This window comes from Drechmeria coniospora, chromosome 03, assembly GCF_001625195.1.
Source record: "Drechmeria coniospora strain ARSEF 6962 chromosome 03, whole genome shotgun sequence".
In the NCBI taxonomy this organism is placed as follows: Eukaryota; Fungi; Ascomycota; class Sordariomycetes; order Hypocreales; family Ophiocordycipitaceae; genus Drechmeria; species Drechmeria coniospora.
The window spans coordinates 8,704,250-8,730,526 of NC_054391.1; the positions used below are offsets into that span (position 1 = coordinate 8,704,250).

At 53.4% G+C, this 26,277-nt stretch overlaps 8 protein-coding genes across 8 annotated transcripts; 3 read left to right on the top strand and 5 right to left on the bottom strand.

The window, feature by feature from the left end:
• Positions 1-153: 153 nt before the first annotated feature.
• DCS_08008 (uncharacterized protein) lies at positions 154-2,714 on the top strand (the record flags this gene model as incomplete). The annotated part of the gene is made up of 4 exons (XM_040805290.1): positions 154-323; positions 391-502; positions 565-2,591; positions 2,660-2,714. 4 exons carry the CDS (start codon positions 154-156, stop codon positions 2,712-2,714), a joined length of 2,364 nt encoding a protein of 787 aa, XP_040655394.1.
• Positions 2,715-3,339: 625 nt separating this feature from the next.
• On the bottom strand, positions 3,340-6,524 carry DCS_08009 (Vesicle tethering p115-lik protein; the record flags this gene model as incomplete). Its single annotated transcript, XM_040805291.1, has 6 exons — positions 3,340-3,411; positions 3,499-3,609; positions 3,670-3,840; positions 3,940-4,159; positions 4,234-5,474; positions 5,535-6,524. The coding sequence occupies 6 exons, from the start codon at positions 6,522-6,524 to the stop codon at positions 3,340-3,342; spliced, it is 2,805 nt and encodes a 934-aa protein (XP_040655395.1).
• A 1,113-nt stretch (positions 6,525-7,637) lies between these two features.
• DCS_08010 (putative sodium phosphate protein) lies at positions 7,638-10,145 on the bottom strand (the record flags this gene model as incomplete). Its single annotated transcript, XM_040805292.1, has 3 exons — positions 7,638-7,924; positions 7,968-9,488; positions 10,067-10,145. The coding sequence occupies 3 exons, from the start codon at positions 10,143-10,145 to the stop codon at positions 7,638-7,640; spliced, it is 1,887 nt and encodes a 628-aa protein (XP_040655396.1).
• Positions 10,146-12,430: 2,285 nt separating this feature from the next.
• Positions 12,431-13,563, top strand: DCS_08011 (uncharacterized protein; the record flags this gene model as incomplete). Its single annotated transcript, XM_040805293.1, has 3 exons — positions 12,431-12,454; positions 12,526-12,619; positions 12,680-13,563. 3 exons carry the CDS (start codon positions 12,431-12,433, stop codon positions 13,561-13,563), a joined length of 1,002 nt encoding a protein of 333 aa, XP_040655397.1.
• Positions 13,564-14,454: 891 nt separating this feature from the next.
• On the bottom strand, positions 14,455-15,277 carry DCS_08012 (uncharacterized protein; the record flags this gene model as incomplete). Its single annotated transcript, XM_040805294.1, has 2 exons — positions 14,455-15,033; positions 15,101-15,277. The coding sequence occupies 2 exons, from the start codon at positions 15,275-15,277 to the stop codon at positions 14,455-14,457; spliced, it is 756 nt and encodes a 251-aa protein (XP_040655398.1).
• A 1,865-nt stretch (positions 15,278-17,142) lies between these two features.
• Positions 17,143-20,553, bottom strand: DCS_08013 (isoleucyl-tRNA synthetase; the record flags this gene model as incomplete). Its single annotated transcript, XM_040805295.1, has 4 exons — positions 17,143-18,227; positions 18,287-19,988; positions 20,057-20,410; positions 20,479-20,553. 4 exons carry the CDS (start codon positions 20,551-20,553, stop codon positions 17,143-17,145), a joined length of 3,216 nt encoding a protein of 1,071 aa, XP_040655399.1.
• Positions 20,554-21,738: 1,185 nt separating this feature from the next.
• Positions 21,739-24,057, top strand: DCS_08014 (Ribosome biogenesis protein ERB1; the record flags this gene model as incomplete). Its single annotated transcript, XM_040805296.1, has 2 exons — positions 21,739-22,356; positions 22,426-24,057. The coding sequence occupies 2 exons, from the start codon at positions 21,739-21,741 to the stop codon at positions 24,055-24,057; spliced, it is 2,250 nt and encodes a 749-aa protein (XP_040655400.1).
• Positions 24,058-24,121: 64 nt separating this feature from the next.
• DCS_08015 (uncharacterized protein) lies at positions 24,122-25,739 on the bottom strand (the record flags this gene model as incomplete). The annotated part of the gene is made up of 4 exons (XM_040805297.1): positions 24,122-24,210; positions 24,342-24,713; positions 24,938-25,565; positions 25,695-25,739. The coding sequence occupies 4 exons, from the start codon at positions 25,737-25,739 to the stop codon at positions 24,122-24,124; spliced, it is 1,134 nt and encodes a 377-aa protein (XP_040655401.1).
• Positions 25,740-26,277: the final 538 nt, after the last annotated feature.

The window sequence follows — 26,277 nt, forward strand, 5'->3', positions numbered from 1 at the left end:
ACAGTATCGTCATGGTGAAGCGTATTTAGTTGATGTAGTCGCGAAGGCACGTGATGTCGCGACAGCATCGGCTTAACCTCCAAAAAAAAGTTATCCACCTAAGCTGTCCACAATCACGGAGTTGGTGCATCCTTGCGACAAAGAGCTTGCATCATGAATGCATTGCGGCCTTGGAGATGGGCCAACTGCCGTTTGGTCTCCGAAGCCCAGAGGCTGAACACAAAGGCTCTGGATCTGAGGAGTTCCATTCCACTCCCAAGCTGCCAGATTGTGCGTTCATTTAGCCAGTCGCCGAGAATTGCAGCAAGCGCTGCGCAAGAAGCGTAAGAATCACTCCCAGGCCATCCCGCACGTCTGATTCCGGGGGTGCTAACTAGCATGTGTTCTTAGACTTAAGAAAGCTCAGGATGATACTGCCAGTTTAACGCCTGAATATGTCGCCGCCAACATGGATCCAGAAGAGGCTCGGAGGCTGTCCAGAGTTCGGAATATTGGTATTGCAGTGCGCAATAACTCCATACCCCTGAGAGTGCGCCCAAAAACACACTGACATGAAAACTCCAGGCTCATATAGACAGCGGCAAGACTACGGCGACGGAGCGGGTCCTCTTCTATACGGGCAGAATCAAGGCGATCCACGAAGTAAGGGGTAAGGATTCTGTCGGCGCCAAGATGGACTCGATGGAACTTGAGCGGGAGAAGGGTATCACGATCCAATCGGCTGCCACGTTCTGCGACTGGAAAAAGACGGAGAACGACAAGGAGGAAACGTATCACTTCAACCTGATTGACACACCTGGTCACATTGATTTTACCATCGAAGTCGAGCGCGCTCTGCGCGTTTTGGACGGTGCCGTCATGATTCTCTGTGCCGTCAGTGGTGTCCAATCCCAAACGACAACGGTTGACCGTCAGATGAAACGCTACAACGTCCCAAGAATCTCCTTCATCAACAAGATGGATCGCATGGGAGCCAACCCTTGGAAGGCGGTGGAGCAGATTAACTCAAAGCTGAAGATGCCGGCCGCTGCGATTCAGATCCCCATTGGAGCTGAGGATGAGTTTGAAGGTGTCGTTGACTTGATCGAAATGAAGGCCTTGTACTTTGAAGGACCTCGAGGTACAAAGGTCAGGTCTACCGACCAGATTCCCGGACCTCTTCAGGAGCTTGCGTTGGAAAAACGGCAAGTGCTGATCGAAAAGCTCGCCGATGTCGACGATGTCATTGCCGAAATCTATCTCGATGAGAAGGAACCCACCAACGAGGAGATTAAGGGTGCCATCCGCAGGGCTACCATTGCTCGTGCTTTTACTCCCGTTCTCATGGGGTCTGCCCTTGCCGACAAGGCTGTTCAACCGATGCTCGATGCTGTTTGCGACTATCTTCCGAATCCTGCAGAGATCGAGAATACTGCTTTGGACAAGGCTAGAGACGAGAAATCGGTCAAGCTTGTGCCATACAACTCGTTGCCCTTTGTCGGCTTGGCCTTCAAGCTGGAAGAGAACAACTACGGACAACTCACATACATTCGCGTCTACCAGGGAACTCTCACCAAGGGAACATATCTGTATAACTCCAGAACCGACAAGAAAGTCAGGATCCCGCGCATTGTCCGCATGCACTCGAACGAAATGGAAGATGTTTCCGAAGTGGGCGCCGGCGAGATCTGCGCCGTTTTCGGCGTCGACTGTGCGTCGGGCGACACCTTCACCGATGGAGGACTTCCTTATACCATGTCATCCATGTTTGTGCCTGATGCCGTCATGTCTCTGTCGATCAAGCCGAAACGAACGGCCGATGCAGACAGTTTCAGCAAGGCCATGAACCGATTTCAGCGAGAAGATCCCACCTTTCGAGTTCATGTTGATACGGAGAGCGAGGAAACTATCATCTCTGGCATGGGAGAGCTGCATTTGGAGGTCTACGTTGAACGCTTGCGGCGAGAGTACAAGACTGAATGCATCACGGGACAGCCTCGCGTGGCCTATCGAGAGACCATCTCCCGTCGCGCCGAATTCGACTATCTGCTGAAGAGGCAGAGTGGCGGACCTGGCGATTTTGCCCGCGTTGCAGGTTGGATTGAGCCCAACGATGAGGCGGATGAGAACCACTACGAAAGCCAAGTCATCGGCGGACACATCCCCGATAAATTCCTGACAGCCTGCGCCAAGGGATTTGATCTTGCCTGCGAAAAAGGACCACTGCTGGGACACCGAGTCATCGGAGCGAAGATGATTGTTAATGATGGTGCCACTCATGTTACAGATTCTTCCGATTATGCCTTCAATCTGGCTACACAGATGGCGTTCCGCAAAAGCTTCCCCGATGCCGGAGGTCAGGTTCTGGAGCCCCTGATGAAGACGACCATTACAGCACCAAACGAGTTCCAAGGAAACATCCTAATGCTCATGAACAAGAGGAATGCAACCATTCACGACACGGAGATTGGAAGCGAGGAATTCACCCTCATCTGTGATTGCAGCTTGAATGCCATGTTTGGCTTCAGCTCCCAGTTGCGGGCAGCTACACAAGGAAAGGGTGAATTCAACATGGAATTTAGCCACTATGCCCCAGCGCCTCCCCACCTGCAGTAAGTATGCCCGGGTGGAAAATTCCGGCATCCATCTGCCTCAACTGTATCGCTAACGTCATTCTTAGGAAAGAATTGGTCGCCAAATACGAGGCAGAGCTCGATGCCAAGAGGACTAAGTAAGCAGGCTGATAGCGGAACTGATTGCTGTTGCCACAGGCAAGCATTCCAACTTGTGTGAACGTCTTATAGGGAAACACATCAATAGCAGTCATGGAGAGCATGACTGAATGTACAATATAGTAACAAATGCAATACGGGATTTACAAAAGAACATCAGGACAGGTATGGTCCGAGCCAACCGCCTGGGGTTATGCTTCCTGCAATGGATTCGTGACTCTACATCGAGACGTAGATAAATCGTCCTGTGACTGTTGCACTAGATTTCATGGGTTTACTCCTCCGGTTCTGTTATATAGTCGAGGTATTCATCTCTGGAACGCGGTAAGAGAAACGTCGAACTATTTTACAAGCAGCGCATACGAATATTATAAAGTGGCAATTCGGTCAAGGCAACATTACGTACGAGGTGTATGAGAAATCTTGTATGCTTCGTAATGTATATATGTTTTTTCATAAATTTTGGTTCTTGTCTCGTTATACAATTACTGCATGAACCCGAAGAGTGCTTGGTAGAATCTTTAAGTGGTTTCAATGGTGTGATGAAATGGGCGACCTCTGGCGCCGGCAGTGCCTGTATCAGTGCAAACGTGGCGTGATGTATAGCAGCTGCGGTGATTGACACTGTTCAGTCGCCTTCGTCACCGGGGCCTTCATCTTCCCCATCCGTCATAGGATCGCCAAGTTCACGAAGGCGGGCCTGTTATCCTCAGCCAGCATGGCCTACAATTAGCATGCTTGCAATACCAATGAAGCGTGCCCGCTAACAGACGGCTAGTCGACTCACACTGTATCTCTCTACTTTCTCCTCCAAGTCGGCAAATACTATCAAGAGGTCATCGAGTTCTCCCTGGGTGGTATCTTTCGACTCGATGGCATCAGATGCCGATGATTGGGCCTGACCACACCAGTATTAGCCATCTCCTTGCTCTATTTTCCTGTCACAATCTCTGCTTACCGCTTTGAGCTTGCCATCCATTTCCGCTACTTTTCGCTCGGCCAGTTCAATCTGCGATTCTAGCTGGCGAGCGAGTTTTGCAGCCTCATCTCCTCGCGCCACCTGCTCCGCAAGGAGTTTGGCGTTCTCTTCTCGCAAGGCATTCATGTCATCCGTTTTGCTCTTGTTCACCTATCCACAACACATCACACTCGTAATCAGCTTGGGTTGGTCGGTCTCCAGCATCCTGAGTTTGTGTCAGGACAACAACAGCCATGCATTGCCACATACCTTGACCAAATCTACCTCAAGACGACTGATGGTAGCTCGCAAATCAGCCGCCTCGGCCCCGAGGCGCCTCTGCAAGCGCTCCGCTTCTTGCTGAGCTGCTCCACGAGTTTGGTCGAGGCGGTTCTGATGCCCAGCCTCTTTCGCGGCCATTTCTGCTCGTATCGAGGCGATCTGGGCTTCCTGTTGAGTCTTCATGACTTCCATCTGGCCACGAAGCGTGCTGCAACACTGTCAGCCACTAGCACGGTCGTATAGAAAAGGCCAACGTCAAGGTCAGCCGGGGACTATGGATACCTCATCTCTGCCTCATGGGACTTCTGAAGTGCTTCACGAGAGCTTCGATGCTGCGCCATATCACGAGCGGTCTCATCTGCCACTCGAGAAGATTCCGCCTGCTTCTGTTCCAGAAGACTCTGCAACGATACCGCATTGCTAGTAGCATCCTGCAAAGCGCGCTCCTTCTCCTCCACTTGCTGGCGCAGCGAGTCGACGAGTTCCCTCGAAATACCCTTCTCCACACCGTTGGCGACGACTGAAATCTCGAACTCGGGAGATCTGTCGATGGCGCGTGCTATTCTGTTGTAGTTGTCCTTCAGGAAATCGACAAAGGCGGCGTCGAAGAAGACCCTCGGCAAGCCGCCGGGACTTGAGGCATCCTGCTTGTGAGACAAGACCTCGAAGTCTCGGATGAGCGGATGGCATCGTAAGCTTGCCAGCCGGTCTAAATATTTGTCGCGACCAAGTCGCGAAGTTAGAATGGAGTGTAGAGTCGTCCGCGGGATGGGTGAATCTTTGGTGGAGAATTCGTAGGCGACGCCAAGCAACATGGCGCTCAACCCCTGCACCAGCTCGGCTTCCATGTTGAACGGCCGGATTACCGCCTGTATTAAGCTTTGGACATTGCTACCATCTGCCAAGAAATCGTTGACTGCATCCATGTCTTCGAACATCCAGCCGAGCAGTAGCATCAAGTGGCCGACGAGCATGCGAGCATCATCTCCACGGCTAATGCCCGATATCAGGTGTGCAGTAACGGTTTGAATACTGGTCACAACCTCCTCACCGTGTTCCGAATCTCCCTCGGTCACCGCCAGGACCTTGGCCTTGGCTGGGATATTGTCATGCAGCAAGTGGAAGGCAATGACAGCAGCAAACCACTGTCGATAGGGATCAGTAGCGTCCACTCCATTGGTCGGCCTGAGAAGCACGCTCAAAATGTTGGCAGACTCGTGGGGTCCTTCCTGGTAGCCATCAATCGCTCGGCTGAGGAAGTGAAGTCTAACTTCTGCGTGGTTTGATAGGTACGCCTTGAGACACTCGCAAGCAGCGAATCGCAGGTCGAACATTCGTTGATCGTGCGTGTTCAAAATCAGATCGAGGAGACCGTCAATCACATAGGTAGTTTCGGGCGCTGGTTGCTGCTCCGATGATGTCGCGGCCAGCGCCTCGTGGATGGGGGTCGGAACGGTAAGCTGGGCAAAGGATTCTTGAAGGGCCCTGGCGTTTCGAATCATGTCGCCGCAGGTCAGGAGGGCCTATTGACTAGCATGGTTATGTTGGGACCTCGCGGGAAACTTGTGTCAGGACATGCATACCTCAGCTTTTATGGGAATGCTGTCAAAATGAGCGCTGAAGCCTAGTTGGAGAACGCTGTACAACAATCCGTGCTTCCAGGTAGCTGTTTGATTCTGCAGCACACCAACGGAGCCGCTTTGTAGGAAGAGGCGTATCACGGCGAGAAAGGCATAAATGTTTCGATTGCGCTGCACCTGGGCCCATGCGGCGATATCAGCACCATCTGGGTGTGGGGTGACAAGACCGGTTTTCAGGAGGGTATTCAGTTTGCTGATCAAACCCGTCTCTCGGAATAGGGCCTGGTTGGAGGGATTGCTGCGAAGGAGATTGGCGAGGAAGATGAGGCAGTCCTCGACGGTCCTGCCGCCCTCGGACAGGGATCCATCGGCATCGATGATGGCAAAGACCATCTCAAACGCGTTCTCAAACGCCACGAGCTTCTGAATCTCGGTCGAGGTGGGTGTGAGAGCGATGAGGAAGCCGATGGCCTCGTTTCGGATCGCCTCTCGGTCGTCTCCCAGGACTGCGACTAGGCGAGAGATGCCATGAGGCGCCGTGAAGACACATTCTTCCGTCCGCTGCGTACGGGCGGCGAGGATGGCGGCGAGGAGTTGCAGCGAGTAGAGGCGGGCGTAGAAGTCGGCGTTTTCGAGAAAGTTGAGGAGCAAGGTGATATTCTCCTGCCTCTGGGTAAATTCGTCTGCAAGCCAGAGCACGATTTCGTCCGAGGCTTCGGGGCTATCGTCGTTGGGGTTGAACAGCATAAGGAGGGTCTCCAAGACCACCTTTACCGTGTCGAGGTCCTCGCCATCTTTTCCCAGGCAGCCGATGAGACTTCGGAGGGCACCTGAAGCGACCGAAGCGGGGAAGTCTTTGGAGAAGCTCCGTAGACCCTGAATGGCTGCCCGGCGATCCTCGAGGAGGGTGGCAGAGCTGAGCCTACCGCTTAAGATAGTGATGGTATCGCTAACAGACTGCTGCTTGGCGGGGGCCGTCGTTATGGAGAACATGGTGTCGTTACGGCTTGTTTGCCATCGGGAGGCGGCCACCAAGCCCAGCTTCTAGCCGAGGATGCTCAGCGTAGTTGGAGGCAGCTCGGGACAGCTAGGGGGAAGGCGGTGCGGCGCGGTGCGGTGCGGTGCGATGCGATGCAGAAAGAAGGAATCGGAGCTCAGCAGCCAAATCCCAACGCGTGAATAATACAGAGTACTGAACACTTATTTCAGGTCGACCGATTGAGCTAGCTGGAGAAAGTATGCAAGTACAGTAAGTACTTATTGTACGGTAAGTACTTACAGGTGAGTATGGGTCATGTACGTACAGTAAGTACTTATTGTACAGTAAGTACGGAGTACGGAGTACAGTTCTTACTCTGTACGTACAGTACAGTAGCAATGCATGTCACGAACGCGAAGCCGTCATCGGTGGGTTAGGCCCAAAAAGGCAATAAATAAATTACATTTTCTTTTTCAAACACGTTAATTTGGACGTTCTTCGCAATCAGTATTACTGCAGTCTCGGTTTTTGAACGACAACACAGCACCTGCACGATAAATTTCGGAATATGTATTATGCGTGTGCGGTCGTATGATGAGGTATAATGTACTTCGTGGTATTATCCTGTATGAATTATTGATGGAAAGATGTGGACAAGCATGACTGCTAATGGATAATCTTTAGTACATCCTTCTCCATACAGTTTCGTGGAATCATCCACAACAGGTGGTAGAAAGTGTCTATCGTTACTTTCATCTGCTTGTACACATGGTGAGTATATAGTACGTAAGTGAGTTGTGGGGGGAGAATTAGTATCACTATTACCCCCCACTGGGCTTCGTTCATCAATGCATTTTTTATGCCGCGAGTGAGCCGACACTTGCTTATACCGGTACAAAACGGACAACATATGATGGAGCGGATTTTCATATGCAGTACACCGTAGGTCACAAAGTTTCAATGCTGCCGGCAGTGGGCTGCGTTAGGGCCGGCGTGCGATGGCTTCAGGGCGTCAGGGTGAAGGAATATTATAGATATTTACTGCCGATCATCATTCGTATGCTTCCCTGTTCAAGATATAAACTCCAGTGGACCAAAACAGTCCTTTGGCCGATTGTTCGATCTTCTCATGAAAAGTGCGGCGCGTTCAGTATGAGGCCCATCAAGACGCCTGCGATGGTGCCGGCGATGGGAATCGTCATGATCCAGGAGAACACTAGCAAGGCAACTCTTTGGAAGTTGACGGCCTTGAGAGTACCGTTGCACAAACCGACACCGACGGTGGCGCCGGTAATGCACATGGAGGTGGATACGGGCAAAGAGAACTGGGAGAAGAGCAATACGGTGATGGCGGCGCCCATCTCCATGGAACTCCCTCGGCTGGGCGAGTGGTAGGTGATCTTGTTGCCCATGACTAGAGAGCAAAAGGTCAGCGATGATTTCCGACTTTGGTCCACTCGTTCGCGTCCAAAACAGCTTGCCTTTCATGATGTTGTAGCCGTAGGTGATGAGGCCGAGGGAGATGGTGGCGGAGAGGACGACAAGTTGCCAGATGGGCACGGGGGATTTCGAGGCGGCGGCGCTGCCGGTGGACCACGCGGAGTAGATGACGGCCCAAGGACCGACCGAGTTGCCGATGTCGTTGGCGCCGTGGGCAAATGAGGCGGTGCATGCGGTGATGATCTGGACGAAGGAGTAGGTGTGCTCGACCTCGTTGGGGTACTTTTCGGCGGCGGCGTAGACACGCTCCATGCGGTCACCCTCGGGCGTGCCGGCGATTCCCGTCTGGGCAGCGTGGATGTCGTAGTGAAGACCGTAGAGAGCACCGCAGACGATCATGGCGGGGATGCGCTTGAGGAGCGTCTTGATGTTGTGCAGCTCGTACGCTTCACCGGCGCCCGGGGGGTTGTTGTGCAGGGTGCGCATGGCCCAGCCCAGGGGGCCTCGCTTCTCCCTCAGCCTCGCGTGGAAGTGACTCCTGCCGCGGGCGACGAGCTCTTTGTAGGTGGCGGCCTGCGATTCGGCCGAGACGATATCCTTCTCGCCGGTTCGGTGCACCAACGGCTCCGGAAGGGGCAAAGGCGACTCGCTCGGGTCAGGCGCCGTCTTCGCGTCGGCGTGGCGAGGCTGCGGCTTGCCGAGGGACACGGGCGTGCTCGCGTAGGATGGCTCATCCTCGGCGTCGCTCTCCTGGACGACGGCATAGTTGGGAATGACGACCCGCTCGGACGTGGTCAGGTCGGGGGCAGGTCGCTTGAAGAGCAGAGGACCCTGCAGGAACATCCACCACTTCACCGTCGGGTCTCTCTTGATCACCTTGGCGTGGACGAAGGGGACGAAGAAGAGGGCGGAGAGCAGGGCGAGACCGCCACCCGTGCCCATGGTGACGGCGGCGATGTACCAGCTGGGCTTCTTGTTGAGGCCGAGGTTCGGCGAACCCTTGTAGACGATGGACAGGGTGCAGACGGTACCGGCGATGAGGAAGAAGAAGGGCGAGGTCCAGACGGCCCACGGCACGGGGTTCTTGCGCATGTGGACGGTGACCTTGATGAGCATGAAGACGGTGGCGCCGAAGCCGGCGGAGATGAGGGGTGCCATGCCGAGGCCGGCAAAGATGGCCCCGAGGCCCTTGCCGCCGTTCCAACCCCATTGGACTTGCGAGACGCCGACGGTGGCGACGCCGACGCCGGCGACGGACGAGATGAGGGAGTAGGTCGAGGAGACGTGAGCCGAGTGACGGGTGCACCACATGACCCAGCTCGAGGCGGCAGCGAGGGCGCAGGTGAAGGCGAGCATCTGGACGCCGGCGTCACCGCGAAAGGCCGAGTTCGGGATGATGCCGTTCTTGATCGTCTCGGCCGTGCGGGCGCCGACGGTGATGGCGCCGAGCATCTCGAAGATGGTACCGAAGACCATGGCCTGCCTGTAGGAGATGGATCTCGACGAGACGCTCGTCGCCCACGCGTTGGCTACATCGTCTGCGGCAGCAAGGTCGTCAGCAAGAAGGATTCCATTTGATCATGCCGGGATGAACAGGTGGTCTCCATTTCATGCAGAAATGCAAACTCGGGTGGATGAATGTGTATAGGTCTCGATACCAGTGTGTGTATGGGCACATGTATTGGGATGGGTTTAGGTATGTTATGGGGCATGTGTATGTGCATGTGTATGTGTGTATGTGCATGTGCAGTGTATGTGCATGTGCAGTGTATGTGCATGTGTATGCGTATGTGCATGTGTATGCGTATGTGCATGTGTATGTGTATGTGTATGTGTATGTGTATGTGTATGTGTATGTGTATGTGTATGTGTATGTGTATGTGTATGTGTATGTGTATGTGTATGTGTATGTGTATGTGTATGTGTATGTGTATGTGTATGTGTATGTGTATGTGACGGATACGTATATGTATATGGATATGCACATGTATGTATCGTATATGTATGCATGTTTGTGAACGCAGCAACGCAACCACAGACGCAACACACATGTATATGCCTATACACATGCGCGAACGGGACGAGGATGTGGAAGGAGAGGCAGAGCACTACTCACTTGCGCCATTGTTGTACGCGTCAAGCATGGCAAAAAACGTGCCAATGACGAAGACGTACGTGTACTGGTCGAGTGCCATGGTCGCGTTCTCGCCTTGCCTGGCCTTGGCTGGGTTGACAGTCGAGCTGTGGACGGGGAGAGTGAATCCGAGTCCGGCCTCGTATGGAGCATATGGATAGATCGTTGAAGAATAAAACGAAACAGAGACACCTCATCTCGATCGACGATGGTGGCAGGGGCCAGCTTATAAGCCCCTGCTCTGTGCTCGCTCTCCTCTGCTCACCTCTCCTCACCTCTGCTCTCCTGTGCTCTCCTCGGGCCTGCCCTGCCCTTTGCTGCTATGAGACGATCCATCCTGTTCTTCTTTCAACTTCTGCGCACTACATGGGCTTGTCCCACAGCCACACACATTATCCTCGGCCCCGGGTGCACGGAGGCGATGGATCGCACTGAGACCAGGAAGGCATGCATGTGCATCTACATGGGCATGTACACCTACTACACTAGGTGTAGGTATAGGTGTGCGAGTGCATGTGCTCGAATGCGTCGAGAGGCACTCGCACACCCCTCCTCCGAGAGACGCGAACCAACTTGTCTCGTCTCGTCTTGTCGTCCGTGAGCCAGTGCCTCGAAGACTGGGCCGCCACAGGCAGCAGCGTGCGTGAGGGCGCACTGTTCAAGTGCGGCAAAAAAAAAAAAAGCTTGCCGCACCAAAACCCCATCCTGCCTTCATTCCGTCATTCGTCCAGTCATTCATTCATCTATCCGTCCATCCATTCAGTGTTCTCTCTTCTCGCCTACGCTGTCGATCTTCCTATGACGGCCGTCGAGTGGCCCACGTGGGTTGGTGAGAGGTGCGTCTACCCTGCCAGCTGACGGGTGACCCCTGCTTCACGTACGTTAGCCGTGTGTGCTCGCCAACAGTCTAAGCGGAAATAGCTCGACGAAACTGGTGGTCCAAGACCTCCAGAATGACCACCACCAGTGCTCCGGAGCCCGCTCGTCAAGTCGATGGTGAACGTGCACCGTCCGAATCGAGCGTGTGCTTGTCTAAGCTTGCGAAACCCTTGTCCAGCCTTGTCCGACCTTGTCTGACATACTTCTCCGTAGCGCAACGGCGTCGTGTATTCTGGCCAGTCACCTTTGCACGCCTCCGCGGTTCCTGCCACCGCCTCACGTTGATGAAAAAGGGGCCGACGACTCGACAGGTGGCTGGACTCGGCATCCTGGTAATAGCGCCGATCCGATACCGCTATTGTCGGCACGCCCATTCCCCGCAGCCAGTTCGTCATCCTTTTCACACCCACTCGCTGCTTTCCGCCGAACGATAGAATGAAAATGGGGGCCAATTGCCGAGAGGAAATCGGACGGTCACAGCAAATCATCGTACGCATGCCTTCTCTGAGCCGCGTGTATGCATCCCGCACGACTGTTTTTCCCTGGCTTCTGCGCATGGCTGAGGACCAGCAACATCATCAGTATCCTGTACCGATCAACCTCCATTATTGGCCGTTTCTCGCTCGGATCGTGGCGCATGCATAGTGCTTCTAGTTGTATACTCTAGAGTTGTACGTCAAGACACCCGTGGACCTTGAACACGCATTCGTTGACAGCACTGATTCTGAAAAGAACGTGTTGATCATCTCTCTACTAGACACAGCTATGTTATGATAACATTGAGCACGAGTATGATGCGGAATTTATCATGATTAATATGTTACGTTTGCATTATCCGAAAGATATTAGAAGCAATGGGTAAACAGGAAGCAGAGTGAAGTGGTCTAGGGGCGAGTGTGTTGATGCCGAGGGAGCTTCCTGCTAGTGCTCAGTTGCAGAGCTCCCTCCCTCCCCCGTCGAATAGAACTCACCCAACCCAAAGCAAGCAAGTTGTCGTTTGCCCCACCGTCATGAACCCTTGCACGTGATTTCCGTTTCCTCAGCTACTACAGTACACGCCGTCGTCTCTGGCAAGGAAATAATAAAGAGAATGAAGAATTTTGATTTCAATTATATCATATTCTTTTTTTCTCATCTATTGCTAATTTATTCTGGCTTTATATTTCTGGTGTACAGTAATTTTTTTGTATGATCTTACAAGCTGAGCTTCTAAACCAACATACCTTTTTTCCATCATCAAGGTTTAAGTTCCTTAGTACGGAGTACTCCGCACTTATGCACAAATTGCCTCCACCACACGCCGTAGTACAGGGAGCTTCCCCATCGTCGAGTAACTTTTTCATCGCCCGACCTCGGTGCTGGAGAGTCCGTTCATGGTGAAATTCGCCACTGCACGGCTGTCCACATGCTATGCGACGGAAGGCCGAATAGAACAATCGTCCACGAGCGGCCTGTAGAATTGCTGCCATGTCGTCCACGACGAAGCCAGTCGTGAGCTTCCTCGGCCCCGTTGCATCCTACTCCGACCAGGTGATTATCGCCCTCGCGCTGCGTGCCCCCAGCTCGCCTTCTGGGTTAACGAAATTCGCCGACAGGCTGTGAGACAAGTGTTTCCTGCCGACAGCTGGGACTTGAGACCGGCGGCCACGATTGATGGTCAGTCGCGCTCCCTTGCTGCCCCCTGTTGACCCTCGCCATCTCACTCTCCCCCTCCAGATGTCTTCGATCAAGTCCAGGCACGTGAGGTTTCCGTCGGCGTAGTTCCCTTCGAAAACTCGACCAATGGATCCGTCGTTTTCACGCTGGACAACCTCGCCGACCGGAACGGTCAGTACAAGGATATCGCCATAGATGGGGAAATCTTTGTCGATATTCACCACTGCCTCATCGGACGCAAGAACGTCGCTTCGGTGTTGCTCGAGGATAGCACCGACCGCTCTGCCACGTCCACTCCGACTGCCGCACACCCAAGCCCACCCAAACCAAGATCCAAACCCCTAAGCAACCTCGGGCACATCAAGCGGCTCTACTCGCACCCACAAGCGTTTGGCCAGTGCCATGCCTTCATATCTACCTATTTGAAAGGTGTGGAGATCATTGACGTCAGCTCGACGAGCAAGGCAGCCGAAATCGTCAGTCAGGATGAGACCGGCACGTGGGCCGCCATCTCCAACGAGCCGGCCGCCACCCTCCACGGTCTAGATTTTCTTGGCAAGTCCATCGAGGACCGCGAGGACAACACGACGCGATTTCTCATCATCGGCACGAACCGATCCGCCCATAACAGCCAGCATCTGCAGAAGAAGCCCGCTGCCATAGCTGACAACAGGTCTCTCGTCTCCTTCACCGTGCCGCATGAATCCCCAGGCGCGTTGGCGGACGTGCTGAGCTGCTTCAAGGAGTTTAACCTTAACTTGACGAGCATAAATAGCCGGCCCAGCTTGCTGGCGCCCTTTCAATACACCTTCTTCGTCGAGTTTGAGGGCCATAGATACGGCGACCCGACTGGTCGGGTTGAGCGGGCACTGGATAAAATTAGCCTTGTTGCCCGAAACAGTCGTTGGTTGGGAAGCTGGGCACGGTATGGCATAGATAGGTAGGTAATAGTGCAACGAGTCGAAACGCCTAGCTTTCTCGATGAACAATCATCTCCTTGAATATGGAGCGGGTGATGCATGAAAACAACAATGACGCCCGGCCGGTATTCTAGGCACCACTACTTTGGCGGAGTATCGAGGGTATATTTCAAGCTTGCCAAATCCGACATGTTGTGTCATGAAAAATCCGCAGAAAGTCAACTGGGTCTTGCGAAGCCGCGCTTGAAGGCAAGCTCGGACATTTGCCCTGCTGCATGGCCATGCGTTGATGTCCAGTGAGAGGTCCGCTGCACACTGCAGAGGAGTGTAGACGACGGCAGCATGCGTACTCGCAAGCCGATTGGGCATTGGCAGGTGTGCTCAAGTCGAATGGGCAAGGCAGATATCGACTGATATGACTTGAATGGCACATGCTCGTCTGTGAAAATTTTACTCGGCCGTAGTCCAACAAGATGGCCTGAGCAGAACTGGCAACGGAGAGACGGTGGCGAAAGGAGCGACTCAGCCGATGTTACCCAAGCATTTCAAACAAGCGTGGACACCAACGATTTCGGAAGGGTTCAAAATGCCAAAACCCAAAGACATCGGGCATCCTCAACTTCTGGCCTTTGTCTCGTTGGGATGGAGGGAAGAAATCATCATGATGGTGGCCGGCAGTGGCCCCAGCTCGGCAACAGCTTCGACGGCGACGTCATGGTAGAGACAATGGTATTTTGAACTTCATATTCGTGCTACTAACCGGCAACCGACCCCATTCGCGGGTGTGGTCGTAGCATATCTAAGTCCCCCATTTGCCAAAGTGTATCATTTGGAGATGATGGCCGCTTCCTCCACGGCCGAGCGCCGACCTTGCAGGTGAAGGAAGGGAGGCAATACCGACTCCCCGGTGCGCCTCTACAGCACTTGGGCTGGAGCGGCTGGCGGCTCCTCGTCTCTGTATTCCGGCGCCGGCAACGCGTCGTTGTCGGCGCCGTCGGCCACACCAGGAGGCGGGGTCCAGCCCTCAAACAGTCGTCGCCACCAGGCGGGCGGACCAAACGGCCGGGAGCCGTTATGGAGAGGTGGATAGACATCATTAAAGAAGTACCATACGTGGCCAATGACGACGCCCATGATCTCGTCCCTGGGAACCGTCCCATGCATGACGAGACTAAAGGCCATAAGTACCCAAGGTAGGTAGGGAGCGGTGAAGACAAGCAGGCCAAGGAAGCTGAGTCTAGTATCCGGATTTCGTCGAGACCAAATGTAGACGAGGGTAGATGACAGCGGGTGACCAAGAAAGGGCATGGACACGAGAGGCGACAAGGCGATCAGGCAGGTCATCGCATAGAGCAGCAGCCACGAGAAATGCGCAGGAGACCGACCTGATGATTCTTCGAGGAGGCGGGCGTAACGCTGCAGGAAGTATATGTGGAATAGGAGGTCAAGCGAGAAAGGACCAAAGTAGAGAAAGGTCGTGATCAGCCGCCAATACTGGCAAAGAAAGGACACTGATTAGCGACGGCCACCACCACGAGATACGGACGGCTTCGTCACTCACTTGGGCCTTGATGAACACGGCTCGGAAGCTGTAGAAGAGCTGGAAGGGTGTGACCATGTGGCACTGGACGAGGGCACTGGTGAGGACCGTGGCGGCAGTCCACCAGCGAGTGCACGTCGGCATCTCCCAGAACCAAGCCTCGAGGGGCAAGCGTCCACCGTCCATGACCTGATCCATGGCTAACGATGCTTGTGGCGAACGATGGTATTCGCTCGCACGGCACGGGTCGATGGTTGCCTCTGAATCGCCGCTTTCCTGAACTCCAGACAGCGTGTGGCTTCCGACGCAAACGGGAAAGCTATGATATGTTACAAGGAGCACCCGGGATACTCGAGGCCTTCAACGGCGGCGGTCGATGCGGTAGGAGGCGGTGGCAATCACGACGAACTGCCCACGTCGGCCTACTTGCGCGTACTGTACGTCGTGAAGAGGCGGGTGCGTTGTGCTGTTGTGCAAGTACAATGGTACGGAGTACGGGATAGAATAGAGCCCAAGAAATAAACAAACGCCCGTTCGCCGTTCAGAGACCTGATTTTTGTAGAATGCAGAGATGAACAATCCTAGCCTGCGTTGCGGGAAATGGTGACGGAAGTCGAGTGACCTGACCAAGGCAGTCCTGAACGAAGCATCACTTGTCTTTCTGGCAGCTTACTGAAGTCAGAAAAGTGGGGGTTTCAGGATGCAGTGCCTCGACGAAGTGTCCTGTCGCGGCGCCACACATTGCGGCCAGCAAGTACAGGTACTTACGCAATACCTTTACAATACAAGGGTACAAGTAGGTGAGCTCTGTAAGTACTACTGGTACAGTACTTGAACACTGACTTGCACCCGCCTGGAATTACTAAGGGCACAGTACATGTGCAAGTACAAGTAATAATTTCGAGTTAACTACTCCGTACTCCGTACTTAGTCCGTTCTAGTAATTAACCAGACGACCATTACAAATATTAATTAATTACTGTACGGAGTACAACGTTCTGTACGGAGAGTTCTTGCATGTATTAGGTAATACCGTATTATTACTGTACCGTCCAAAAGCCACTACCGAGTAATAATACGGAGTAATTACAAGTACAAGATAACACACAGACATATTATTACTTACTGTACGTTGCAAGTACAGTACACCTGCACACAAATGCAAGCATACTTATGTACTTTATCAAACATTTGGTGTAAAGTGATGCTCGTAGTTCCCAATAATTGAGTAATTTTTTAATTTATTTTGACACATTCATCCCCCCCATAATCGCATGCTTGATTTGCCTGCGCGCAGAGAGCAAGGGAACAACGAAGCCTACAGTACTGTAGAGCCGTCATGCTCCATTGCAAGCAAAGGAAAGTGGGCCCGTTGGTTCACAACACTCTCAAGTACAGTACTTACTTGTGTAGTAATAATCGTTGTAGGCGATCGACTCCAGCCGAGCTGCTCCAGTTCAACTTCTCCATCGCCATCCCTCCATGCCTCGCTTTCCGCAATGACTCTTCCGATAAAGCGCCCGATCCAGAAAATTGCCACGGCTGCGTCTCGATGCTCTGCTGAGGTACGCTCCGTGCACTCACACGATACCAGGATGCACGTCACATTGCTTCGTTGGATGCGGGCTGACTGTTCCCAGGCCAGCATCTATGGCCGATGTATCGTTGCTGATTATTCCGCGGCGGAAAAGGACAGGTGTGCCAAGGAATTCATGAAGTTCAAGGACTGCTGTCTGGTTCGTTCACGCCCTTGGCTTCCTATCCTAGAACTTCGTCATAGCTAATGGCGGATGTACATATCTAGGCCGCTCTGAAGAAATAGCCATCGTCAAATTCACGCCACCCTCATAGCCTTCCTCGCATGGAATACTGCACATGCGCATGTATCACGCCCAGAAAAAAATCAACTGGGCCTTTAGCGTAGGCCCTCGTCTTCGCCATGTCCGTATCACCGGGGATGCACGTGAACGCGGAAATGTACAGGCTGGCGGCAAACACGAAAGATTCCATACTCGTATCGATCTCTCTAGCTGACCCGAGGTCGGACGCCCTGCCAGGGTAACTCACAACTTCAGCAGTCGTAGCATGAAGGTCGCCTGTTGCACCTCTTGTTCCTCCTCCGCAATAAGGCCCTGCCCAGGACCTCCATCCTGGAGCTTGTCGAGGGGCCGTCGCAGTATCTTCTGAAACGTGGCTGCCTGCGACACGAGCGCCTCTTCCAGACCAATCTTCTCCGGATCGGACAGGATGTTGTATTCCATCTTGACGTCGTCGGTGGCCTGGAGCCCCGCTTTCTTGCGAAGACGCTGCACGCGGTTGATGACTTCCCGTGCCAAGCCCTCGTGCGCCAGCTCGGGGTAGATCTTCGAATCCAAGATGGTCAGCACGTCGCTGTCCGAATTGATCTCCAAATCCTTCGACGTGGAATCTTCGCGCAAGCCTCGTCGCACCACCAGATCGCCCTCCTCGAGCCGAATTCCATCGACCATGATCTCCTTCTTCAACAGGTACTCCTGCACCTGCTCGCTGCTCAAATCCGGGAGCGCCTTCTTGACACGCGCCATGTCTTTTCGCAGCTTCTTACCGAGGACTGGCCAGTCAGCAGTCACGCTGAGCTGGACGTTGTACTTGGCTTCGTCTCCGGACAGCACCAAGTCCCGCACGTTCAACTCCTCCGTGATGTAGCTCTCGAGGGATTTGACGTCTTCGAGGTACTGTGCATCGTGGTGGATGATGACCAAGCTCCGCAAGGGAGTCTTCAGTCCAATCGTTCTACGCTCTCGCGAGACTCGGGCAAGGTCGATGACGCGTTGCATCCTTGCCACTCTCCTCTCCACGACGGAGTCAAAGAGTTCTTGTCGCACTTCCGGGAAGGGAAGGAAGTGGACGCTTCGAGCATCATCGGCCTGCAACTCCTTGGGGATGTGCGGAAGGAGTCTCAGGTAGATATGATCCGACAAGAATGGTGCAAACGGTGCCAGTGTACGGCAGAGGGTGAAGAGCACCTCGAACAAGGCATTCAGGGCGTGCTGTGTGTCGTCCAGTCCATTCTCGCCCTTGAGTCTTCGGCGGTTGAATCGAATGTACCAGTTGGTGGTGTTGTCGATGAGTCCGAGCAGTCGAGGGACCACGGTGTAGAGCCGATAACCTATGCAGTCGCGTAAGGGACCGAAACAGTACGCGTCCGTCGAATGTGAGCATGCTTACCTCGCATTTCTTCATTGACAAACGCAAGAAGGCTCTGGCAGCTTGCCAGGATCCACCGGTCCATGACGTTGGTGTTGGTCGACTCCATGCCAGGATCCCACATGTAATCCACCCCCTCGGCCTTCTTCAGGAGCGCCACCTGGCCCTCGAAAAACTTGTAGCTGTTCCATAGCGGCAGCAGAACCTTCTGCACAACCTCCTTGACGCCTGATTCCTTGAAACGCAGCGGCTCGGCGCGAACAACGGGCGAGTTGATGAGATAGAGACGAAGAGCATCCGCTCCGTACTTTTCCATCACGATAGCCGGATCGGGGTAGTTCTTGAGCCTCTTCGACATCTTCTTCCCATCCTCGGCAAGCACGATGCCGTTGACGACGCAGTTTTGGAATGGTGAGCAGCCAAACAGGTGGGTGCCCAGAACAAGCAGCGTGTAAAACCAGCCTCTCGTCTGATCGAGACCTTCGGCGATGAAGTCTCCGGGGAAGGACTGCTTGAACTTGTCCACGTTCTCAAACGGGTAGTGCTGGCTGGCGTACGGCATGCTGCCGGACTCAAACCAGCAATCGAAGACTTCGTCAACGCGTCGTAGCGTGCCCTTGCCCATCTTGGACGGAATCGTGATGTGATCAATCTTGTCCCTGTGGATATCGTTGAGTTCGCCCTCGTAGCCGCTCAGCTCGCGCAGCTCTGCCACGCTCCCAATGCAAACACGCTCCTCGAGGTCATCACTGACCCAGAGGGGGATGGGCGTGCCCCAGTAGCGGTTTCTCCCAACGTTCCAATCGCGAGCGTTGGCGATCCAGCTGGCGAACCGACGCTCCTTCACGGCGGCGGGGACCCAGTGCGATCCTTCAATGTTCTTCAGCATATCCGGGATGATATCGGGTATGCGAATGAACCAGGAAGGCACCGCACGGTAAATGAGGGGCGTATCAGATCGAGGGCACATCGGGTACGAGTGCTTGAGCTGCGATTCAACTATCAGGCGACCGGCATTTTTCAGATGCTTGATGATATGCTTGTCCGCTGCTTTGACATGCATGCCAGCGAAGTCAGGAACGCGACTGGTGAAATGGCCAGTGTCGTTGATAGGGTCGGGGGGTGGGCGAGATTCGCTGATGACGCCCGCCTCCATGGCAATGTTGTAATCATCTTCGCCAAACGCCGGCGCCTGATGCACGATGCCTGTACCGCTGTCGGCCGTGACGTAGGTGCCGTTGAATACGCGGAAGCCGACGTCCTTGAAGTCCTCGTAAAAGTAGTCGAAGAGAGGCTTGTATCGCCAACCCAGCATGTCTTTGCCCTTCATCTTGCCGACGACGGAAAACTTTGCCTTTTTCGGATCCTTGTACAGCGTCCCGAGGAGCTTCTCAAGCAGGATATAGGTCTGGTTCGACTTCTCGTCATGAACCTTGATGTACTCGAAGTCGGGGTGAACGGCGAGGCCAGTGTGGGAGGGAAGAGTCCAAGGCGTCGTCGTCCAGGCCAGCAGGCAGACACTAGGATCGTCCATAAGGGGGAAGGAGACGACAACGGCGGGGTCCGTCACATCTTGGTAGTTTTGGTTCGCCTCAAAGTTGCTCAATGCTGTCGTCAAGACGGTGGAGTAGGGCATGACGCGGTAGCCTTGATAGATCTGGCCCTTGTCGAAGAGCTGCTTGAACACCCACCAGAGTGATTCCATAAACTTGGGGTCCATCGTCTTTGTTGTGCGAAACCCCAATCAGCAAACGGTCAGATATCATGCTCGTTCGGCTTGCGCAGGCCCACCTTGTAGTCGTTGTCGAAGTCGATCCAGCGGCCCAGACGCTCAATGGTGTGCCGCCACTCGGTCGCAAATCTCATGACGATGGATCGGCACTCCTCGTTGTACTTTTCAATGCCGAACTTGTTCACGGCATCCTTTCCAGCGATTCCGAGTTTCTTGTCGATTTCGTGCTCGATGGGCAGGCCATGGGTGTCCCAGCCAAAACGACGTTCGACATGGTAGCCTTTCATGGACCAGTAACGTGGAATGATGTCTTTGATGGTAGACGCCAGCAAGTGGCCATAGTGAGGCAAGCCCGTCGCGAATGGCGGCCCATCGTAGAAGGTGTAGCGCGGACGGCCCTCGGAAAGCTCAAGCTACAGCGGCAGTAAGCAACGCAGTCGCAGCGGCGCAGGGAGAAGAGTGGAAGCTGCATCACGCTGACCTGGCGATGAAAGGCGTTAATCTCGCGCCATCGTTCAATAGTAGCTGCTTCTTCCTTCGGGAAATTGATGGACATGGTGTTGTTGGTTGGATATCGAGCTTGATATCCACTGTTACTCCTCGTTCGGTTTCTTCATTCAATTGAGCTTGTTGCTTTCCCAGATGAAATAGACGCCCTCGGAGGTTTTCGTCCAGAACTCTAGCCAAGGACAGCTGGGTATCTCTCAGGTCATTCCTTTCTTGTCGCAGAACCACAACAAGAGAGGGGTTCAGAGGAGGGAGGGGTTCATTGATAAGTAAGTAGTTGGAGATAAAAAAAAGTGCTGGGTGCGTTGAGTCATCAGACCCACAGCAATTGTTCCGGCCTAATCCACCTGTCCAGCCCGCCACTCAAAGTACTTCAGTACAGTACAGTACTCTATCACATCGAGGTAAGGTTGTGTAATCGGTCCTTGAAGCACTAAGATAGAAGTGGCAATAACATACTCGTATCAATATTCTGATCATATGTTTCATTGCATACTCTACTAGTATATACGCACTGTAAACCGAATATGGAAATTCAAATATTCGTTCTCAACCTCTCGACTAGAGAATCCCGTTAGTGTGGTAGTATAAGTACTACGCACGCCTTGAAGTGAATAAGGATGTTATTGTCCGCAACTGTTCTTTGCCAAATTTTCGACGATATACTGGTATGTACAGTATGCTTCATATTAATATCCCGAATACTTCTTGGCGAAGGATTAGTTTACTCTGCTGTACTTCTACTGCGTACAGAGTAGTAGAAATCACATGGTACTCGTACACGTACATGTTGTTTTACTTACAAGTATAGACAAGTAAATACTTGGACATGCATACTTACTGCAAGTACTCCGTACAAATACAAGTATTAGGTGTAGGTAAGTACTTAAGTAAGTAGGTGTAAGTAAGTACTTCAGTATTGACTCCGTGCTTGCTAGTACATGTACGGTAGGTATTATTATATTACGGAGCATTCCGTACAGAATAATAACTAGTGGCAAAGCCGGCTGGCCAAGGGAGACCCACAGAGACTAGGCCAACGGCATCTCCTCTGGTGCTAAGTGATCACTGATAAGATAGCACAAGAAAAAGTCAGCAGCGTACGAATTTCCATCAACTTTTCCTTCCACGATAAGTCACAACACCGTTCTCGCGCTCGTCTATTCTCGCAATTGGAACAAATATCGCAACTACGCTCGGAATCCCTCCGCTGCGAATTCTGCAGACGTACTTAATGGCCCCCCAGCAAGTTTCGCGGAAGCGGAAAGTCGTTGCCGCACCGACTGAATCGCCAGGCCACGATAAGTTGTCGGATGATGAGATACCGCACGGCACCTTGTCTCTCGATGGCGAAGAATCCGATGCCGGGACCTCTGGCTCTAATCAATGGTCATCAGATCTGGAGGGCTCTGACCAGCAAAGTGAACCGAGCGACGATGAGGAAGACATCGACGACGAAATCGAGGGCGACTTTGATGTCAAGGTGCCCAACTATCGCACCGTGACGGATGCCAATGGCAACGAGCGCTACGAATATGAAGAAATCGACCCGGTCTATGACAGCGACGACAGTGACGCCCAAGAGGCCGAAAACACCATTGGCAACATCCCCCTATCCTTTTACGACTCCTACCCCCATATTGGCTATAACATCAATGGCAAAAAAATCATGCGTCCTGCCACGGGTGAGGCGCTCGATGCTCTGTTGGACAGCATTGAACTACCCAAAGGCTGGACCGGCCTTACAGACCCCCAGACCGGAAAGCCGCTCAATCTGAGCCAATCCGAGCTCGAGCTTCTTCACCGGTTACAGACCGGCGGTGTGCCGACGGAGGATTATGATCCGTACCCGGTATGTCTGTCCCGCATTCTTCTCCTATGATTTCATCGTGCTGTTCTGCGGCTGACACCCCCTTTCCAGGATATGGTTCCATACTTCACCAGTGTTGAGGAGGTGATGCCCCTGAGCGCAGCTCCCGAGCCAAAACGCCGCTTCGTTCCCTCTAAACACGAGGCCAAGAGAGTGGCGAAGCTTGTGAGGGCCATCAAGGATGGCCGTATTCTGCCTTATATACCGCCTGAGGAGCGCGAAAAGGAAACGGAAAAGGAGGACGAGACGAATTATGACCTTTGGGCCAATGAAGAACCCCAAGAGGCCCATGTGATGAACATTCCGGCACCCAAGCTTGCGCCTCCTGGATATGACCTCAGCTACAACCCCCCCGCGGAGTATCTTCCAACTGCTGAAGAGCGACTCGCCTGGGAAAACGCCGATCCCGAGGAGAGAGAGTCCGACTACCTCCCGGCCAAGTTTGACTCTTTGCGCAAGGTTCCTGGTTACTCTGGATTCGTCAAGGAGAGATTTGAGAGATGTCTGGATCTCTATCTCGCACCGAGAATCCGGAAGAATCGACTGAATATTGATCCGAACTCTCTACTCCCCAAACTCCCTCGCCCCGAAAACCTCAAGCCATTCCCCACCGTGTGCCAAGCCATATTCAGGGGTCACCAAGGGCGTGTGCGCTCAGTATCCTTCAGCCCCGACGGAGAGTGGGTTGCGTCAGGCGGCGACGATGGCAGTGTGCGGGTCTGGGCACTAAACGGACGTCAGGACTGGGTCGTCAAACTTTCGTCTGCGGACTCGGTCGATGCCGTTCGCTGGCGACCAAGCAAGAAGACGTTCATTCTGGCCGCTGCTGCGGGGGAGAGCCTTTTCTTTATGGTACCTCCACTGAGCAGCGGCGCTGTTGAAAAGCTGAGTCGTGAAACCCTGGATGTCGGTTTCGGCTATGCCGCCAACGGTTCTCAAGCGGCATCCGTCAACGGTGGGGGGGGTGGAGAGCCGGTGGCAAAATGGTCGAGGCCAGGCTCGACACTCGAGGAGGCTGGCGTGCTTCTCAAGGCTACCGTTCGGGCGCCCATTAAAGTTCTCAACTGGCACAGGCGTGGTGACTTTCTTTGCTCCGTGTCGCCCACTGGTCAGCGGAGCTCGGTCACCATTCACACACTTTCCAAGCACACCAGCCAGGTTCCTTTCCGCCGCCTGCCAGGCCTCGCACAGGATGCTCAGTTTCACCCTTCGCGGCCACTCTTCTTTGTGGCGACGCAGCGAATGATCCGGTGCTACGACCTGCAGAGGCAAGAACTTGTCAAGATAATTCAGCCCGGCGCCCGCTGGATATCGTCCTTTGACGTTCACTCGGGAGGCGACAATCTGATTGTGGGATCCTACGATCGTCGGCTGTTGTGGCACGATCTCGACTTGTCCAGTCGACCATACAAGACCATGAGGTTTCACGCTCAAGCCATCCGCGCGGTGAGGTATCACAAGGGCCTCCCCTTATTCGCCGATGCGAGCGACGACGGGTCGCTCCAGATCTTCCATGGCAAAGTGGTCAGCGACTTGATGGAAAGCGCCACCATCGTGCCCGTGAAGATGCTTCGGGGCCACTCTGTCGTAGACAAGCTGGGAGTCATGGATGTTGACTGGCATCCTCGACACCCTTGGTGCATAAGTGCCGGAGCAGATGGAACATGCAGACTGTGGGCATAGTCGGGCGGGGGCTGAAGAGACTCGTCATGAGATTACATATCAGAATACATACTTGCTTGGTGTTCTAACCAGTGCTCATCTTGTCATGATCATGGTTCCGGATCCCAGGGGCATGGGCCACAACCAAGTGCGAGGACTGGTCAGATTCGGTACCTTGTCATTGAGAGAAGGAAGCCAAGCTGCATCATCTCACCACAGAAATTTTCTACACCTTGAACTCCCACAAAGACAACGGGTCATGTCCCCAATGTTGCCGTCTCTCTCATCTGCCTCCGAAGACACACCATCGACGTAGTCGAACGTCAGCTCCTCTCCCTTTGATATATCCTTGATGGCAAAAAGGGCCAGGTCATGCAGGTGCTTATCAGCATGATCTCCGACGCGGGCAAATATTCGGAGGTTGGGGTCGCAGGAGTGATTTATGAAGCGCGTCGGCCCCGACATGAACTCGCCGTCCACCTCCAATGGTGGCCCGCGTAGCCGTGGGTCAAGCGATGCCGGGTCAGTGAACTTGTCCAACGCAAAGAGGTAGACATCCTTGCGCTGCGAGATGGCGGAGGCTGCACGGCGGCGGTCAGCTTCAGCGGATGTGATGATCTCCCCCAAGTACCGGTCGACAAACTGTCCGATCTTGATTGCCTCTTGTGTGCGAACCCCTGTAGACCGGCGAAGACGTTAGTCACAGGTACAGGATGTCCATTTGCAGATCGTTGCATACCCCATCCTCGATCTGCAGTTCGAAATATCGCAAGCGGGACGGTCCGACCCCTCTCGACAACTCGGTTTGGACAGTTAGACGGGCAAGCACAGCCCTGATGACATTCATACAGTGGTAGCTTAGAATCAAGCAACTTTGATCGCAGCAGTCCAGCTTTCGCACCGTGCGTATGATAGGCATAGGCTTTCCGGGACATATCACCGACGCTACGTCTGTCGTCGTCATCTCTTTCATCGTCGTTGCCGTCATCATCGCGTACGTCGTCGTCGCCATGGTCGTGCTTCCCGGCGAGGGCCTCATCGTCCGCATCGATATACTGATCGACGAAAATGTCACTCATTTCGTCGCGCATCTCGTCGTGCATCTCGTCGTGCGTCTCGTCGTTCATCTCGTCGTGCGTCTCGTCGTGCATCTCTTTGTGCATCTCGTTGTTCGTTCCTTTGCGTATCTCGTCCTTCATCTCGTCCTTGATCTCTTCTTTCATCTCGTCATCCCTTGTCTCGTGCTCGCCGGCCTTTGATTCATCGTCCTTCTCATCATCCTCCAGGTCGGCAAGACACAAGCACCCTGTATACTGGCAATCAAACACATTGCTGCACGTACAGCCGCTGCGAAAGCTCAACTCGGCCGGTTTTACGCCATCGCCGAGAGCTATTTCATTGATGAATTTAAAGCCCTGCGGGAGGACGTGGGTATCAACCTCGTTGATCACCGAGATGGGAGCGTAAGAATGTGTGGGGAAACGTCGGAGCTGGCACCAGTGGCAGCCATCACGGTCATCTTCGGATCCCTGGGAAAGATCTTAGCGCAGGAGTAAAAGCAAGTTTCCGTGACGAATCTACTCGGCAAGGACGAGAAATCTCATCGTTGAATCTCGTCACAAAAAAGAGCTGAGCAAAGGGTAAGGTGGGGCGCGTACGTCCTTGCCGTGGTGGAAAAAGTGTCTCCTGATGGCTTCTTCCATTATTTTCAGTATTACAAGACCTGTGAGGCGGGCGAATACTTCGCCTCGGTGATCGGTGCTTCCGTTTCTCGGCGTTGTTGACAGTTGAAGCTGAGCACTTGGAGCTCAAAGCTCATCGCACTGCACATATGGAGGGGTCTGTCTGGTCTACCCCACATAGAGCTGGGCCCCCACCTCACCAACATAGCGAAGCGTACGGAGTATTACTGTACTCCGTACAGTGGAACAGGATCACCGGTGAACTAAGTATTCGAGTTAAAAAAATCCATATGTATATTTATGCAGGGTGTAAAATTTAACATATTCAGAAGATAAAAATTATTGACTAATATTATTTTCAAAGTATTATCATCTTCAGGTTGAATACGGAGTACGTCATTCGTTATTTGTTCCCTTTCCATTCCTGCACGGAACGCTAATATCACTCGGTTGCGCCGTTTGGCAAAGGGGATGCGCATTAATAACCAAGCTGCCAATTGGCCCCGCCTAAGTAGAGGGGTTCTGCTCTGCGCTGCATTCTTACACCTGGGCACATGCC